The sequence below is a fragment of the Cryptotermes secundus genome, unplaced genomic scaffold (assembly GCF_002891405.2).
Source record: "Cryptotermes secundus unplaced genomic scaffold, Csec_1.0 scaffold1564, whole genome shotgun sequence".
Taxonomy (NCBI): Eukaryota; Metazoa; Arthropoda; class Insecta; order Blattodea; family Kalotermitidae; genus Cryptotermes; species Cryptotermes secundus.
In genome coordinates, this window is record NW_019772127.1 from 217,644 (window position 1) to 234,469 (window position 16,826).

At 42.8% G+C, this 16,826-nt stretch overlaps 1 protein-coding gene across 3 annotated transcripts in view; it reads left to right on the top strand.

Moving 5' to 3' along the window:
• Window positions 1–16,826, top strand: part of LOC111875210 (neuronal PAS domain-containing protein 2) — a 459,290-nt gene that overhangs the window by 143,502 nt on the left and 298,962 nt on the right. Inside the window, exon 1 of one of the 3 annotated variants that reach the window (XM_023871271.2) lies at window positions 3,093–3,372. The exons of 1 other annotated variant lie outside the window; for it this stretch is intronic. In XM_023871271.2, coding sequence (XP_023727039.1) covers window positions 3,299–3,372 — 74 coding nt within the window. In that variant the 5' untranslated portion in view covers window positions 3,093–3,298. Of the gene's footprint in view, window positions 1–3,092; window positions 3,373–16,826 lie in introns of those variants that run through there. One more of the 3 variants, XM_023871272.2, reaches the window with a different exon arrangement.

Genomic DNA, 16,826 nt, shown 5'->3' on the forward strand with positions numbered 1-16,826 from the left:
TATAACAGTAAGAAAAATGTTTCGAAAATGAGACACAGTTCAGATATTTGGGAATGACGATAACAAATCAAAACCTGATTCAGGAGGAAATTAGGAGGAGTTTGAACTCGGGCAATGCTTGCACATTAAGCTGCATGAAAACTTGAGCTTTAATGTATAATTACTCTTTTGTTGTTAATGAACCAACGGGCCAAGTAACATCATGGTGCATGATCTGCATCGAGAAGCTGACAATTACACAGGCCGTTAGAATATGCATTGTTTTAAATACACGAGGGTTTATTATCGTGTTAACAGAAGTCCGTCATCGGATTTTATCTTATAGCCTATTCCTACCTCTTACATATGGCCTCTGCCCTTGAGGTTTACGGACAGAAATTTTGCTTGTAATTCTGATTTTCCCATTCATGCCATTATTTTCGATTATTTGTTATCATCAGTTTGTTGAATTTGGCTCACGTTTTCGAGATACGAACTGGGAGTTACAGATGTGCACACATGCATGGGACGTGACCTATTTCACGACAGCTTTGTTCTTACACATTCAGGTTTGTAATTCGTGGCTCCTGGATATCCAGATGTAGCTGCCCGCAATGCTGTATACGCAGTACTCAAGTGGCTTCTCGAATAGAAAAGGCAAAGTGTGTGTTGTGGTTTTACGGGCGAATTCTGTGATTACGGTGCAAAGAAGATTTCGAAAGGCGTTTCAGATGAAACCACCGTAAAAAAGCTCGAGCAGTCTCATTATTTGTGGCTATATCTTACAGATACTTGTAACAGCACGTAACTAACCGAGACAAAGGCATCGGCAACACGGTAGACACAGATGAACTCCTATCATCTGGAGATGTTTTTTGTGATGAATTCACTTTCTTCCGGGATGTTAACCAACACAATATACGGGGAACAGTCCCATGCTGAATTTTTCTGTGTTATGTCTAGAAATAAGGCAAACATGCAGAACCTACTGTGACTGGCGCTTATCTAGACCCGTTGGAATGTTGCATCATGCCTATTTTGCAAAAGAGGGTCCCAGTGGCTTACTGTTTAAATAGGATTTCGACCACGAAGTGAGGGGTTCCCTAGATCGCCAATTTTGAGAGAAATGGGTTTGGAGAACCGGGTTTATCCCTTGGCCGCCTCGTTCACCCAACCACACTTCCCGTGAGGACGCCGTGTACGTAATGTACCGTCTACCGCTCTTCCGAACATTTCCAAACGGATAAAAGCTTCCGTGACCAAATTTGCACCCGACCTACTTAGCAGAGGAACCGGGATAGCTCAGTTGGTATGGCTACGGGCTTTACGGCCGAGGTCCGGTGTTCGAGTTTCGGTAGGGTGAAACATTTTCTCTTTTCCACGTCTACCAGACCGGCTCTGGGGCCCACCCAGTCTCCTGTCCAATGGGTACCGGGGTAAAGCGGCTGGGGCATGAAGCTGGCCACTCAACTCCAGCTAGTACCGAGGTCAAGAAAATATGGATCTATACATCCACTCCCCCATACGCCTTCATGGCTTAGTGCTTGATTGATTAAGCACAGTGACATCTTCAGTGCAGACGTGCTGCTGCGTTACAGAAATTTCCCTCATTGACTTTCCGTAAAACTTGAACGCGTAACTCACTTAACCGAGCACGTTGGCTGCAGCGACGGTGTTAATTCTTGTGTCTTGATGAGCAGTGATGCCGTAAGGTCGTCCATATCTCATGTGTATACACCCTGAAAGTTTTGGGCTTTTGCTTGTAGAGCGTGCTAATGCTCGTAATTCGTATTGTAATTTTGAATTTCACACCTGTCTGAGGAATGCCACTATTTATATAATTCTGCGCTTTCTGAGTAGTGGGCTATTATTTAATAGCCTGTTTATTGTATTGAAATATGTGTGAATAGTTTGTTGTCACTCCAGTGCAGATTGATGGTCAGCTTTCTCCCAAAATTGTTAAGTGCGTTTGATGACGTCGAACAGGAAGCAGCTATTCGTTGGGACTGCTCTGGGTTACGTGCTTACTACCAGCCTACAGTTGAACGTCTTGGGTGTGTCTGGCTTGGACTGGGAACCGGTCCGACCCTGTACTCGTACTTATCATTTGAAGACCGTTGGGAGCTTGGCACCGTCCTGCTGTGTATGCATTTTTTTTTAAACTGTTAGTGGGGTGGGACTAAGTCCCTTGCACTGCGTCCACTTCTGGCCTATTGTACCAGCCCCAGATGATAGGTGAGGGTGATTGTGGAGCAATTGGTGGAATGAAAATTGGCAAGGGAAACCGAAGTACTCGGAGAAAACCTGCCCCAGCTCCACTTTGTCCACCACAAATCGCACTTGACCAGACCCGGGATCGAACCCGGGCCGCCGCGGTGAGAAGCTAGCGACTCACCGCTTGAGCTATTGCACTGTCCTGCTGTGTATGTAATTTTTTTAATTGCTAGTGGGGTGGGACTAAGTCCCTTGCACTGCGGCCACTTCTGGCCTATTGTACCAGCCCCAGATGATAGGTGAGGGTGATTGTCGAGCAATTGGTGGAATGAAAATTGGCAGGGGAAACAGAAGTACTCTGAGAAAACCTGCCCCAGCTCCACTTTGTCCACCACAAATCCCACTTGACCAGACCCGGGATCGAACCCGGGCCGCCGCGGTTAGAAGCTAGCGACTAACCACTTGATCTGTGGCACGGCCTGCTGTGTATGTAACTCTCAGATTCTAGAAGATTGTTAGGGGACACTCTGACGTCTTTATTTCACGCCTTTTAACTCAGACCGCGCAGGTTATTTCAAGCTGTTACACGACTGGTTTGTATTTGGAAGGAACATTGAATCTCGGACGATATGGTTCTCTTTAGGAATGATGCGTATTATCGCTCATAGCCCTTTCTTCCATTGTTTCGTTTTTGTTATTTATGGTACAAAACTGTTCTTGTTGTGAACTAGCGCTAGTGTTTAGGGGGGATCACGCATTTGTGTGTGGTGATAATGAGTGCTGCTTGTGTATAGTGGCCACGACCTTGGTTGCCCGATCTCTGGTTGCGTTGATCGCCACCAACTGCCGTACTCTTCCCACCACTTGCCTGTTGAGCTGCTAGCTTCGGCTCTGCTCTCGCTCACTCTGCGCTCGCCTGGCTTCTTGCGCAGTGTACAGTGAGACGCTCGCGTGGATGGTTCGTGAGTGTGGTCACTAGTTTCTCCCGTTCTTTGCAGTGTTGTTACTGTTTTATATGTTTGCTTGGTCTTATCTTCCGTATATTGTGAAATCTAGTGTAGAAATGGTGGTGTAGTAGTGCTTAAGAGGTGGAGATTTGATAGTGATGTTTGGTTGGATATCGCCGTCACAACTCCTGATGGGAGCAGCCGCCATGGATAACATCAAGTATGTGATCTGGTGAGAAATGGGTGACACTTGTCACCTAAAATACAGCAGTCTCTCACTAACCGTGTGGGTTGCGTTAAAAACGCCGTCATAGACAAAAGCAAGGCCTCATGGGAAATTTGAGTTCAGGGGAAGAGAGGCCGCGATTAAAACTTATCGGATCCCAAGTGCTTAACAAAATTTAGCTCTTAAACTTAAAGGAAAAAGACCACTTTTGAGACCTAGTCGTCACTGAGAAGATAATACAAATATTGATCATGTAGAAAAAGGATGTGAGGGTCTGGGTGAGATTCAGTTAGCCATTGCAGTCCTGCTGACATCGGGAGCCACTGGTTTCCCTCTTTGTTACGCAAAAACTTGGGATAGCTGAGTGGACATATACTGTATTTGAAAAAACTGAATACATATGGAAAACTAGAGTAAATGAAATGTGGGGTTGGCGAGAGATTGCTGTAGCCTAGTAACAAAAACCAGGTTGTAGGAAATACAGTAACTTCTTTATATTGCAGCATTATCAGTATTTTTTCTTTTTGTATGTCGAATTCATATTACCTTTCCGGCCACAGTACGTAAATTGCCCGTTATAATTAAAGCAAGCTTATGGAACGTTGTACTGAAAATGGTGCTTTAACACAGCTACCGATTTCCACCGAAATAAATAAAATGTGCGTTATGCAGTCATGCCCAGTGTCGGAAAGGTGAATCAGAAATGAGCCCAAATTTTTTTTGGAATGTTGCAGAGAGCTGCAGTGTCTTTATATCATCAGCAACCCGTTTGTTATGTTAAGCACATCATGGGAATCGTACGTCTGTCGGTAGGTCGTTAGTTTGAATGATCAGTGTAAGGTGCCTTAATTAAATAAACCTGGATACAGGTGAGACCGTGTGAAGTGACGCGTCCTCAGGTTGCGGATGGAGGAGACGGCCTCCAGATAAGGACGGTAGCTGCGTCTGTATTGAATAAGCCGTTGCAGACATTCGACAAGGGAGTTCGGAGGTTGGGCAGAGGACGAACTACCCATCCCACCCTAAATGACATTAGGGGAGAGAATAAATTATGAAGTTCTGCTCTATGTCATGTTTTCTACACTGTTACTTCCTCTTTTCTGTAGTCCAGTGCTCTTTTTTTTTTCCGAAGACTACAAGATTGTGCTTTATCCTTAGAGCGAGAGGTCAAGTATCATACACGATAAAGTTGTGGTTTTGTATGTTTGTCTATTTGAAGTTTTAGATAGCCTAGAAATGGAATATTCTGAACCGAATAATATCACGGCGCACCCGAATTTAATATTCTTGTAATTTTGTGTATCATTCCTAGATCTGGGGTTCTCATCCTTGTGAGAAAGAGGTAGAACACACGCAGAAACTTACTTTTCATCTTAGCGCCGGTGGGATTATTACGGTTGTATGTGATATATTAGAAGATAGTCATCAAAACTGAAATTTCACTACCAACGTGCAGTTGGCTCAGTGTGGGTAAAGTAAAGTAAAGGTGAAGTTGCCTCTGTATTTAACTAATAAAGCACGACACCATGAAGGCGTGTGGGGGGGTGCATGTATAGATCCATTCTTTCTTGACCTCAGCAATAGCTGGAGGTGAGTGGTCAGCTTCACGCCCCGGTCGCTCTACCCCCGAGGAAAAAGCCTCCAGAAGCCATTGGTTAGGAGATTGGGTGGACCCCAGAGCCGGTCTGGTCGATGTGGAGAAGAGAAAATTCTTGACTCCACCGGGACTCCGAACTCCGACCCCTCGGCTGTCCTGCCGTAGCCAGTCGATATACCGACAGAGCTATACCGGCTCCACAATGAAGTCGTAAATATGGAGTATGAATGCGTGGGAGTTGCACGTTTAAAGAGAGGTGGTTGAAAGTGTCTAACAGTGTTTGATGTGAACAGGAGTGGGGCAGTGCAGCCAAACTCACTGTGCAGTGAACGTTTATTGCATATGCCACTGATGCAAATAGTTCATCTAGCGAAGTGACTTGCTGCGGGCGAAGTGCCAGTATCCTACTCAGCGGGAACCGGCGGCCCTTCCCGCGGTTGCAAGGCGGCCGGACGTCCGCGAGCACCAGTAGTTACCAGGTTAAGAATGCGTAAAGCCTTACTTACCTCCTCATACATTTTCATGGCGTGACCATTTCTTTCTTGTACCCAAATACAAGTTAGCGTTTCAAGGTTAGTAACATGAAAAACGAGAGTTGTACGTTACTTTCGCTGATGTAATGTGTGTTCACCGTACCAAAATGTATTTCAGATATACAAGTTGCTATAGCATAATGTGAGGTTTGTGTTCCAACCCCGCGTGTTACTTTCTGTGCAGTATCCCAAGTGCTTAAGAAAGCGGAGGAGTTAGATTGAGTCTGTGTTATTCCCGATACCAGGTCTCCGAGTTTGCAGTTCAGTTTTAACGCCGAATGCTACTTTACGATGTCATTCCTTTAAAGCGGTTTTTGTGTAAGAATTTGCACGTAGGTGGGTGGACAGTATTAAAATGGATCTTAGATGGGATGGGGTGGTATGGACTGGATTGACATGGCCCAGAATAGGGAACAGTGGATGGCTCTTGTGAACACGGTAATGAACCTTCGGATTCCTTAAAATGTTGGGATGTTCATGAATAGCTGCACAATTGGCGGCCCAGTTCCATGAAGTTAGTTAGGCCTGTATAAGATAGCTTTTTTTCCATTTGAAAGCAGCATGACGCAATTATATCGGTTACTTAGCCGCACTCCGAATTAAGATCCACTTTTTTTTTTTTTTGAGAAAATTGGCTACCGAAACTTCGGTTTCTCATACTACCGTACGCCAGCGGTTGGTCGGATGTTTATGAAGTTCAGATTTTTTTTTTGAGTTAGAAACTTCGGAGTTGTTGGGCAAAACACGCATGCTATTAATTTCAACATGATGTCAAAATTCAGTTAATATCAACGATTCCGATCAGATATTGAAAGAGTTTCCTGAAATCCGTGCCGTATTTCAGATAGGCGCTTACAGAATTAGTCAGTGATTGGCAGAATGTAAAAAAGTTAGGAGAATTTTATACGGGCGCGGAGAGATTTGAGGCGCAGATTTTTCGAAATTTCTGGAAAAGCCGCATGTGTCATGGACAATTACCCTTCATTGTGTTTTTAAATTGGAACTTCTACAAATGTTATTAATAAACTTCTGTGATCCTAAATTGCTTCGATCAGGAGCAACAATGAGCCGAACCCTCAGTGTTATTGCTTCTGTATGTCAGTTTTTCGAAAGTGCTACTGAACGTGGCTCTCCAGGTTGGGGGGGGGGCTGGACCCAAGGCTGACGACCTTGCTCCAAGGAAATTATTGTTGAGAAATCCAAGGAAGTGAAAGCAGAATGGTCTAATTCACAACACATAGACGGGAATGGACAAGTCTGGCAGGATCTTCCAAGGAAGGCATTGCCTGAAAATGGCTGATTTGCTGACAAGATGATGATACCGAACGTAGCTTTAATTTTACTATTTCCCACTGTGTCATGATGCGGATTGTTTTTCATCTTGAAGTAAATTACGTTTCGTTGTTAACGTAGTCTTCTAATCACCCAGTTATACCCACCCTGTAGATGTCCTGTTCCTTTTGAGTCTAGCTCGATAGTAAGTATGAGAAGGAAAATGGAAATAAGAGAGCAGACCATTTGGATTGTCGATAGGAGTAGATACTAAAATTTTATCGGGTAGTTGGAAATAGAAGTTATCTATTTTCAGCCATTAGACGAACTCCATTTTCCAACTTACCAGTTCATTTAAATTCGCACGGTAATTTTCTGTTCAGATCCTTAATGCGAAATTTAATCGAATTCCGTTGGAATAGTTTCTGAGATAAAACATGCGAGCGGGGAAGTACTGCTTATCCATTGTGAGATAATTTTATGCACGGGAGGCCTGAACGAAGTTGTACGTTTATCACAGTTACCACTTATCGAGCAAGGCTGGCAAACCGCACAATGTTCGCCACTTGGCGTGTTTCATACACGTGTTTTGGAATTGGCATTGCATTACGTAGTCGTTATTAAAGAAGAAGCACATAGGAGATGTACGGAGCAAAGAACATTCACCTCCTTGGTGGCTCCAAGTTTTGTACAAGACATTTTTTCGATGTAGGGCGTATTTAATGTGTATTTATACACATGCGAACGAGCGAGCGCGCGCACACACACGACATGTGTGTGTTTGTGTGTGTGTGTTGTGTCTGTATGGGAGAGACTTCGGGGACTGAAGAATTGTGCCAAGTCCTACTCGCCAAATTAAAAATTCATTCTCCATTCCAAATTCTTTATAATGGCCTTCAGTCTTGTTGCTGTAGTAGTCTGTTATTAAGTTAACTTTATAATAGACAGTGTATGTCATTGGAACGTCTGTAAATATGCTGTCCTCAAAGAAACTAACATTAGAACGTCAGAACTGAAGTAACATAATTATTATCAGTACTGTAATATGCTCAGGGGCTGGGATAGCGCACTCGGTATAGCAGCTAGCTACAGGCCGGACGACCGGGGGGTCGGAGTTCGGTCCCGGTCTGACTCTGGGGTTCACCCAGCCAATGGGTGAGGGAGGTATTTTCCCGGAGGTAATAAGGCCGGGGCGTGAAGCTAACCACTTACCTCCAGCTAGTGCCGAGGTCTATACGTCCACTGCTACATACGCCTTCATGTCGTAGTGATTAGTAAAGCACAGGGACAGCTTTACCTTTTACTGTGATCTGCTCGTTTATCTATGTACCATTTTCATTTTTGTGTATCTGTTCACTTTGTGGATGACAAAAGTCTGATGCCCTCCAGCACAGGGTTTGTACACACTCCCCGAATCTCGTGCACTACAGAGCAAGAAGTCGGCATATTTGTGGGTAATCAAGGTAACGCAATCTTAGGCAACCTAATTACGGAATATAACAGAACATGTTTATACAGAATTTTATGGATTATGCATACTGTATTAATAGACTTGTGTTATATATATTGCAAGTGATAAATAAGAATTTTAATGCCTTGAAAACTTGTGCTTTCAGTGTCCAGCATATCAATACATTGTACCATACTTGTTTCTGTTGACAGTATTGAAATGTAAATTTAAATGATGAACGGACAGTTCTTGAAAGACTGTGCCAAGAGTGTCGGTTAAGAGAACGCCTTTGTTGATGACATTTTGAGATTCGAGACATGTTAGAGTATTTAGTAAATAAATATTATTGTACTGGTATATTCTAATTTATGGTGTTTGCTAAGTTTATTAAGTCTTACGCGTGAAAGCTGTACACGTATTAATGCGAAAGTGTGAGGAAGCTGGCATCGTGTTGAACCTGGTATTAATAACAATATGTATATTTGTGTAAATGGGGCTTTCACAGCCGGCAAGAATACCGACAAACCGGCGAACTTGTCAAGAGGGTCGAAAGTCGCGCATCTGCCTGTGCATTGTATGTTTCGACCTTGAGGCTAAATCCGGGCGTGAGATTGTCGGCAGAAATGCTTTTAGAAGAAAGACGCTGTATACATTACATGCACGCACACACACACACACACGCCCTATATATATTATATACACTCGTATATGTACATACATATATATACACAGATCATGATATGAAATGGTGATATATTTTGTCCATTTGAACCAATTTTAAGCAAAATCCAGCAATCCTGAAATGCGTTGTCCCACGAGGACAGCCGAACGTGCCCAAAATAATGGCCACGTGGGCCACATTTTTCTTTTGTCGCCGCGTTTTTGCGATATTATGATTTGGCTCCCAGCCTCGGAGCGTTATGTGGAAGCCACATTCCCCTGATCCTGTCTTCGTTGTGGCATCTCATATCTGTTTCGCAGTTCTGTTCAGTTTATCTTAACATGAGTTGCTGAAAACAATCTTGAGAGCATCAGAAACTAAAGTCGTGTTATTTTTTGGGTCTAACATGGCATACCACTATGCTTCTTCTATTCCACCCACTGCCAGAACAAGGTAGTTTCGTGCCCAGGGCAAAGTTTCAAGGTTTCGCTTCCAAAACACGTGATTTGAATTTAAAAATACACAGTTGTATATTTACAGTCATTATCAGACCTGATTTAGAGCAGTGCTCTATATTGTGCATTTATGCCTTTTGAAGATAACGACCGAACGTTTTGGTTAAGGCAGTCTCGGCGTTATACCGGATCTGATAATGGATACTCAGGGAAATGTGGAGATACAAAACAAAAAATATGCATTTTCATGTCGATATCCATAAAACATGTTTAAATTAATCCTGGCAACGAAACCGCATTTTAAATATAGTTTATAAAGCATTTGAAGGTGTGCAAAATTCCATTATTTGGAAGCGAGGATGACAGATCAGTCGGAGGGCCGGTGTTATTCGTGAAGAACCGATTGTTTTGAGAAATATGTGCTACTGTTATGTTCAGACACGCTTATCAGCCATTCTGTATTGTAATTATAAGGATTATTTCGTGAGGGTATGAAACTTGGAAACATCAGGATAGGCATCAGTTGAGGGTCATTGAGAACAGAGGGCCCAATAATATAATTTTGGCTCTGAATTACGTGAGACTTACTGAACGGTTTAGTAGTTTGTACAGTTTACCAAATAATGCTACGGCTATCAAACCAAAGAGGATGATTTGGCCGGAACATACAGAACATATGGAGGACTTAGGATGTTTTGCTGGGAAGACGTGAAGGGAAAGACTTTGTGGAAGATTAGGCATTGCTGGGAGGATAAATATTAAAATTGATCTTACGGCGCCATCAATGGCCTGAATTAAACTGGCTCAGTATAAAGTCCGATGACAGCCACTTGTGAATATGACAAAGCAGAACATTTGATCGTGAGTTAGTTAGTTAACCCTAATGACTAAGTTTACAATGTGATTCTCATTATTTTGCACGTGGTGGCATATTAACGCGGTTCTCATCGTCTCGCGGCGGGTAATGAATGTTGTAAGGTTGTGTGCTTGTGTTTGTGTGTGTGTGTTTGCGCATGCGCATATATATCTGTCCGCGAAAAATTCACCTTTTTGTTCTAGGTTTTGTATAATTAGCGTTGTGGTTAACAAAGAAATCGAACAGATTAACAATTAAAAAAGTTAACAAAACACTGCCACAGTAGAGGTAGCTGAACAGCGATTTGCTGAGTTTCTAAGATTATTGTTAATCTGTTAATTTTAAATGTAATTTGGCTGTGATTTGCCAAGTTTTTAAGAGCAGTGTGTGTTGTAGCGGTACACAGTCCAATGTAAAAAAAAAGATGAATATTTTAGCTGCCAAGTGTGACAGACGTTTTAGTATGCATATTGTCATTTCCTAACGACAGATATAAGTAAAGTAAAGTATGAAGAAAGCAGTCTTTTGGGATTTGGCACCGTGTATAAGTGGTGTTAACCGACGTTTCGGAGGAACGTATCGCCTCCATCTTCAGGGTAGAAGAAAATATAAGAATTCTGCAAGCGAAGACAGTCTGCTTTTACCGGTTCTCACGGTCTCTTCGCTTGCAGAATTCTTATATTTTCTTCTACCCTGAAGATGGAGGCGATACGTTCCTCCGAAACGTCGGTTAACACCACTTATACACGGTGCCAAATCCCAAAAGACTGCTTTCTTCATAGTCACCGCCGTGAAAGCCTGAAATCTTACATAAAGTAAAGTAAGTAAATGTATCCCTGTAAGAAACCGTGGAGGCCCCTGCGGTTGTGAGACGTTGAGGTTCCCACATTTTCAAGACATTCGGCTCACAGATGGCGGCAAGGTTGTCAGCCTTACGCGCCTTCCGCCCTTTACCCCCAAGAATATTCCTGGTACTCATTTCTGTTAGAAGCTGAGTCGACCCCAGGGCCCTAGTGCGGTTGGAAGGATTAGGTCAGTTCAAAAAAATCCAATGACCGCATCAGGACTTGAACCCGCGACCTTCCGTCTTGTAACAACCGATATAAAGAACGACTAATATGACAGACATCGAGATAGCAGCAGGAACAAGATCTTAACTGTTACCACGCATCGTGAAACGTGTAGAAACACACGTTATTACAGAACATGTAATATGTATTCAGACTGACTATTTTACAGGATGGTAGGTATTATATTCATTTGCTTGTCTGATAACCAAGTGAAAGTCGTATGAGCTTTGTGGTTCTCATGGCGGTGAATATTCAGAATATGGATTACTGAAACGTGACGCCGTCTGCTTTGCAGGTAGGTAGCCCGAAGAACCTGTCTACCCAAGTACACGACTTTACGTCCCAGACGCTCGTATTAATGTGTTAACTGACGACTGTTGCACTGCGCATAAAATTCGAAGTATGAAAGTACAGTGTCCCTCTGACTAGAGCTGTCAAAACCAGGACATATTCTTATGTTAGAGATTTAAAATCGGAAGAAGATGGCTAATAGTGACTATACTTTTTATGGTAATATTAGTACCACTTTATGTACATAATGTTATTGCAAACGTTTGGAAATTAATAACATAAAACTTTTTTCTGGTCACGGCATAGCGCTTCCACAGTTCCTGCAAGAAAAGGATTGCTTCGCTGCGAATATGTTGAGTAAGTAGCCCGGAACAGCGGATAAATGATTGGCCGTCGGTGAAACAAATTCTCACCATAGAATGTCGTGTCCTAGACACTTTTGCAAGAATTGGATTTGTACAGATTCTTTGAAAACACGTTGATATTCTGTGGTGAGCTTTGGTGTTAGCGGTGTAGAAGCTTCGACTTCTGCTGGCAGTATTAAAGTGAGCATATTATCTGTGAAAGCACACGATGAAGGTTCAAAGCCGTTAGTGTGAACAGCCTGTACTCCATTTTCGTGATGCACTTGTTTCTTTGCATGCCGTGTTCTGGCACCGAAAGTAAATCAAACTTTACACTTTCAGCTTTAACGGTTTGAAAGTTGTGATGCTAGTGACTAATCAGCGCTTTTATGCTTGTCACTGTTTTTTATGTTTTGTCTGCAGTTATGAATGTTAAAGGTTTTGTGTCCTCTGGCTTGGGACATTATATCGCTGTAACACTAATGTTTATGGGCTGAGAAACCTATTTAGGCCTGTAATAAACGATGGTAGGTAGCATGAACATCTCAGATAGTATTAATTTGATCTGAATGCAGTTTTGCTCCCCTATATCAGAAAAGTGATTGCTTGAAATGTTTAGGCATGTGTCGGATACTAACATGCATTTAGATTACCCTATCACCGCAGAGGCGAAATTCTTGGAGCAGAGCGTTTTCGGGCAACAGATCAGTAAACAAGCCTTCTCAACAGTAGAGAGGTTGTATTTTCTGCGTGGTCCGTGCCGAGGGGTTATGAAGGGGCAAAGAAGGTCGTTGGAGTTAGTTGTCAGAAGTGGAGAGTGTTCAGTTGAAGAAGAGTTTATTTGAGTTAGTGGTTGTCAAGAAATGTGTAAGTTCTGGAGATGGCAGTATGAGATGACTGAGAAGAGATAAGAAAAGAGTCAGACTGTACAATGAAGACTTCATGTATGATTTAAAGTTACAGTGAGACTGTGATAAATCCGTTGCCAGGATACGACTAGTGAAGACTGAGAACCCTAGTGCGTGTGCAACAGTGAACGGTAAAGTGTGGAGACCAGCTATAGCGCTCTAATTTCCTGTAGTCCCGAGTTGTGTGAATAAGGGTTTAACAGATCCAGCCATCCAGTCTAGTAGAACCCGCCTTATACGTCACGTGCCCCCCCCCCAATTCGTTATAGTATGTATGTGTGTATGTACGAACTTCCTTCCTAATACGGACGCATACCTACAGATGTATATATACAAGGCCAAACAAAGGCTAGTGAAATCGAAAGTTTTGCAAATCAGGGATCGTATGTTTTCCTACGTTAATATTGTGTTGCATGTATAGTGTCGAGTAATGTTTCTGTTGTCATCGTCAGTTATCAGTCAGTAGTCATGGATGAAGGCACAGACTGATTTAGCTCTACAGACTTTTCATTTTGAAGTAACATGATAGTGATCGGTTTCCAGTGAAATATTTATAGACACTTATCTGCTTAGGAAGCTGCCCGTGGTTTTGGATCGTGGAGGTTCAGTTCTGCATTCACAGAAACCGGCCATTGAACGTATCTTGAGGTCACTTCATCTCTCCACACTGATTTCTGTGACGTCCACGTTTTAAATTACTTCTCAATCCGTGCCTAAATGTCTAAAGCCATATCTACCCACAAAGTCTTTACACAAATTTTGTGTCCATGTTTAGCACTCCCCCATGCATACTGTATGCCCCTCCTGTCTCTCTCGCAATTCAGTCGCCCTAACTCTGTTAAGTGAAGACCTGTATATAAAAGTCAGGCTTTTTGTTATGTAATTGCGTTGTCTATCCGTCTATATTTCCTTTTCTTGTTACTGTATTCACAAAGTACCTCAAAGGGTCTTATCTAAAATTGGAGACCAGAGTTTTCACCTTTAGAAAGGTGCAGGCAACTTTTACTACCATACCTGTTTAATATTTATGTGGAACATTACTTGCACATCCTGAGTTTTAAGTTTAAAACCTGTTTACGCTGAGGATGACCTTGATGTAGACTGTTCATGCACGCTTAGTATCATACCCTCATGGTATGAACGGGAATTAAAATGGGGCGCATTGCTAGGATCTCTGTTTCGTAGTCCATGAGTAGGGATAATGACGAGAAGAGGTGGTAGTTTTAATTAGTTTCTTCGAGTCTGAAAATTGTTGTACTTCTCCCACAGCCACGTCATTGTGCTGTTCACAGAACTGAAAACAACGACTCGCGTAATTACCGTCATTAAGCCTACTTTTTATGTTTTCTAGCGAAATAGCAACCCTTTGTGAAGATAAGTAGGAGCCATTTTAGATTTTTTTTCTGCTATAGTCCTTACTAACGAACGTCCTTGTGATAGCACCAGAGGATTCATCGTCGCTGGTACCGAACTCTGCCATTGGCAAGATCCACGGCCAGTTATAACCCGCTCCCCTGGTATGAAGGTAAAGGTGTCCCTGTAACAGGCTGTGGAGGGCCATAGGGTTGTGAGAGGTGTAGGCTCCCACATCTTCTAGACAGTCGGCTCATAGATGGCTGTAAGGTTGTCAGCCATACGCGCCGGCCCCCTTTACCCCCCAGGAAGATTCCTGGTACTCATTTCTGTTAGAGGCTGAGTCGACCTCAGGGACATATTGTTGCTGGAAAGATTTAGGTAAACTGAAAAAATCCACCTCATCGGGTCTCGAACCCGTGACCTCCGGCTTCTAGCGTAGTGCCTCAACCAACTAAGCTATCGCGTACCCGAACCCGCTGCCTTCTCCTTTTATTTTAGTTTCTAGGGGATGGAGTGAGACAGTCTGCTTGGTACGTCGGCCACTAATTGGCCCATTCTACCAGACCTGGATGGTAGAGGGTGATGCGGATGAATATGGAGCAGTCGGTGGAATGAGTTTTGGCAGGGGAAACCGAAGTATTCGGAGACAACCTACCCCCAGTGCCACTTTGTCCACCACAAATCCCATATAACCCGGACCGTCGCTGTGGGAAGCTATGGCACGGACTCCCCTGCCCCTAGAGCCTAGCACCCTGATATCCAAACCGTAGAATTTCTCACTGGCTGCGTTTCATGATGTTCTGTTTTAGTTATCTAGAACCCGAAGGTTAATTGCTGCATTCACAAAAAGCCACAGTAAAAACATTTAATTAATGCGGTTTTTATAGAACTTGACATGGAATGGCTGCCGTAACATTGTATTATTTACCAAGAGGTGCAGAGAGAATTACTCACAAACCATAGAATAAATGGACGGGTGATCGAATCTCCGATATCGAAACAGTAAAGTACGGGACAAACATCAACAGCTGCAGGTATAAAACAAAAGTGATTTGGAAATCGTGCAGTATACAACTTTGCTTTATTTCAGAGCTAATATCGCCAATTATATCGTTTTAATTTTATGGCCACTTTATTGCAGAAAGAATTATTATAGCACATTTAAAGGGGTCCACGGTTCTATAAAGTCGTCATATAAACAAGGGCAATAAGATAGTTCTTAATTAAGCACACTGACAAGATGTATGATGTGTGGAGGTATAGCTCCACGTATTCTTAACCTTGGCTGTGGCTGCAACAAAGTTGATATACATCTTTATGTTCTAGATGGGTAAGGTTTGAATGTCGTTCGGAGATCAGGTGTCATGACTGAGGTACTTCATTGTTTTCCTTGGCGTTATTCAGGTGAATATTGGGACAGTACGTTAAACTGGGCAACGACCGCCCACTTCATCGTAGTTTTCAGCTTAGTACTCGCAAATCGTCCGGCCATTTGATACTGCATAATCTTGTGCTAGTATAGTCGTCGCTATATAGTTAAATCATTTCAGCAGAGGTTGTTTATGGAAGGGAAAGATTTGGTTATGGATAAACGGCTATTTATATCAGTTCGCCAGATAATTGTTGAACATAATAAAACGTTTAATTAAATTTTTATACGCTTTAATTAAATCCATATAGGTCAGAGTACTGTGTTCGTGATGCGGTAGCGTAGTTAGTTGAAACACTATGCTACAAGCCAGAAAGTCGCGGGTTCGAGTCCCGATGTGCTGGATTTTTTTTTTTCAATTTTCCTAATCCTCCAAGCCGTACTCAGTCTCTAACAGAAATGAGTACCAGGAATTTTCATAGGGGTAAAGGGCGGCCGACGAATAACTCTGACAACCTCACCGCCATCTGTGAGCCGATTGTCTAGACAAAATGTGGGATCCTCGACGCCTCAGACCCCTATGGGCCTTCACGGTCTGTTACAGGGAGAGCTTTACCTTTTGACTGTGTTCGTGATGTCACTGCATGCAGAATGTAGAAGACGCTTTCTCTTAGCGGGTGGTTGGTATTTATTTTCTATTCAATCAGTGCCTTGAATGGATATAGGCTTGCTGAATGATGATTCATATGTATCATGTCTGCATGTGTTCCTTCCCCAACGTGCATGAAATCGACATACAAGTATGATTGGGAGTCGGTGTCCGTATGTTTCTCCTCCAAAATTCCGTCTGTGATTTCAGTGAAATTTGATATTGATCTTTCACGTTAATTTTTTATTTCCGAATGAAAGTTTGGGTTCAGTCGTTCAGTCGTAACCTATGCTTTATTGTCTGTATCAAATACAGTTCATCATGTGTACAAGAAATGAATGCGTAACAAAAAATTTAGATCGTCTGAAAAGCGAGGTTTTCACGGCGGCGAGTAACTCCTGAAGATGGAAGCATTGGCTTCCTCCAAAACGTTGGTACCTACTTATCACACTACCGGGCGTCACACCTCAGAAAACCGCAATCTTCAACGGATCTTATTAGTATTTATAACTCAATTCCATATATATTTGGGGTATGATAAGCATTTAACTGACTCCCGTGGCCGCGCGGTCTAAGGCATGAACTGTCTTCGCCCGCTCGAAAATTGGGGTCTTGGGTTCGAATCTCACTCGAGGCATATCTGTATGCC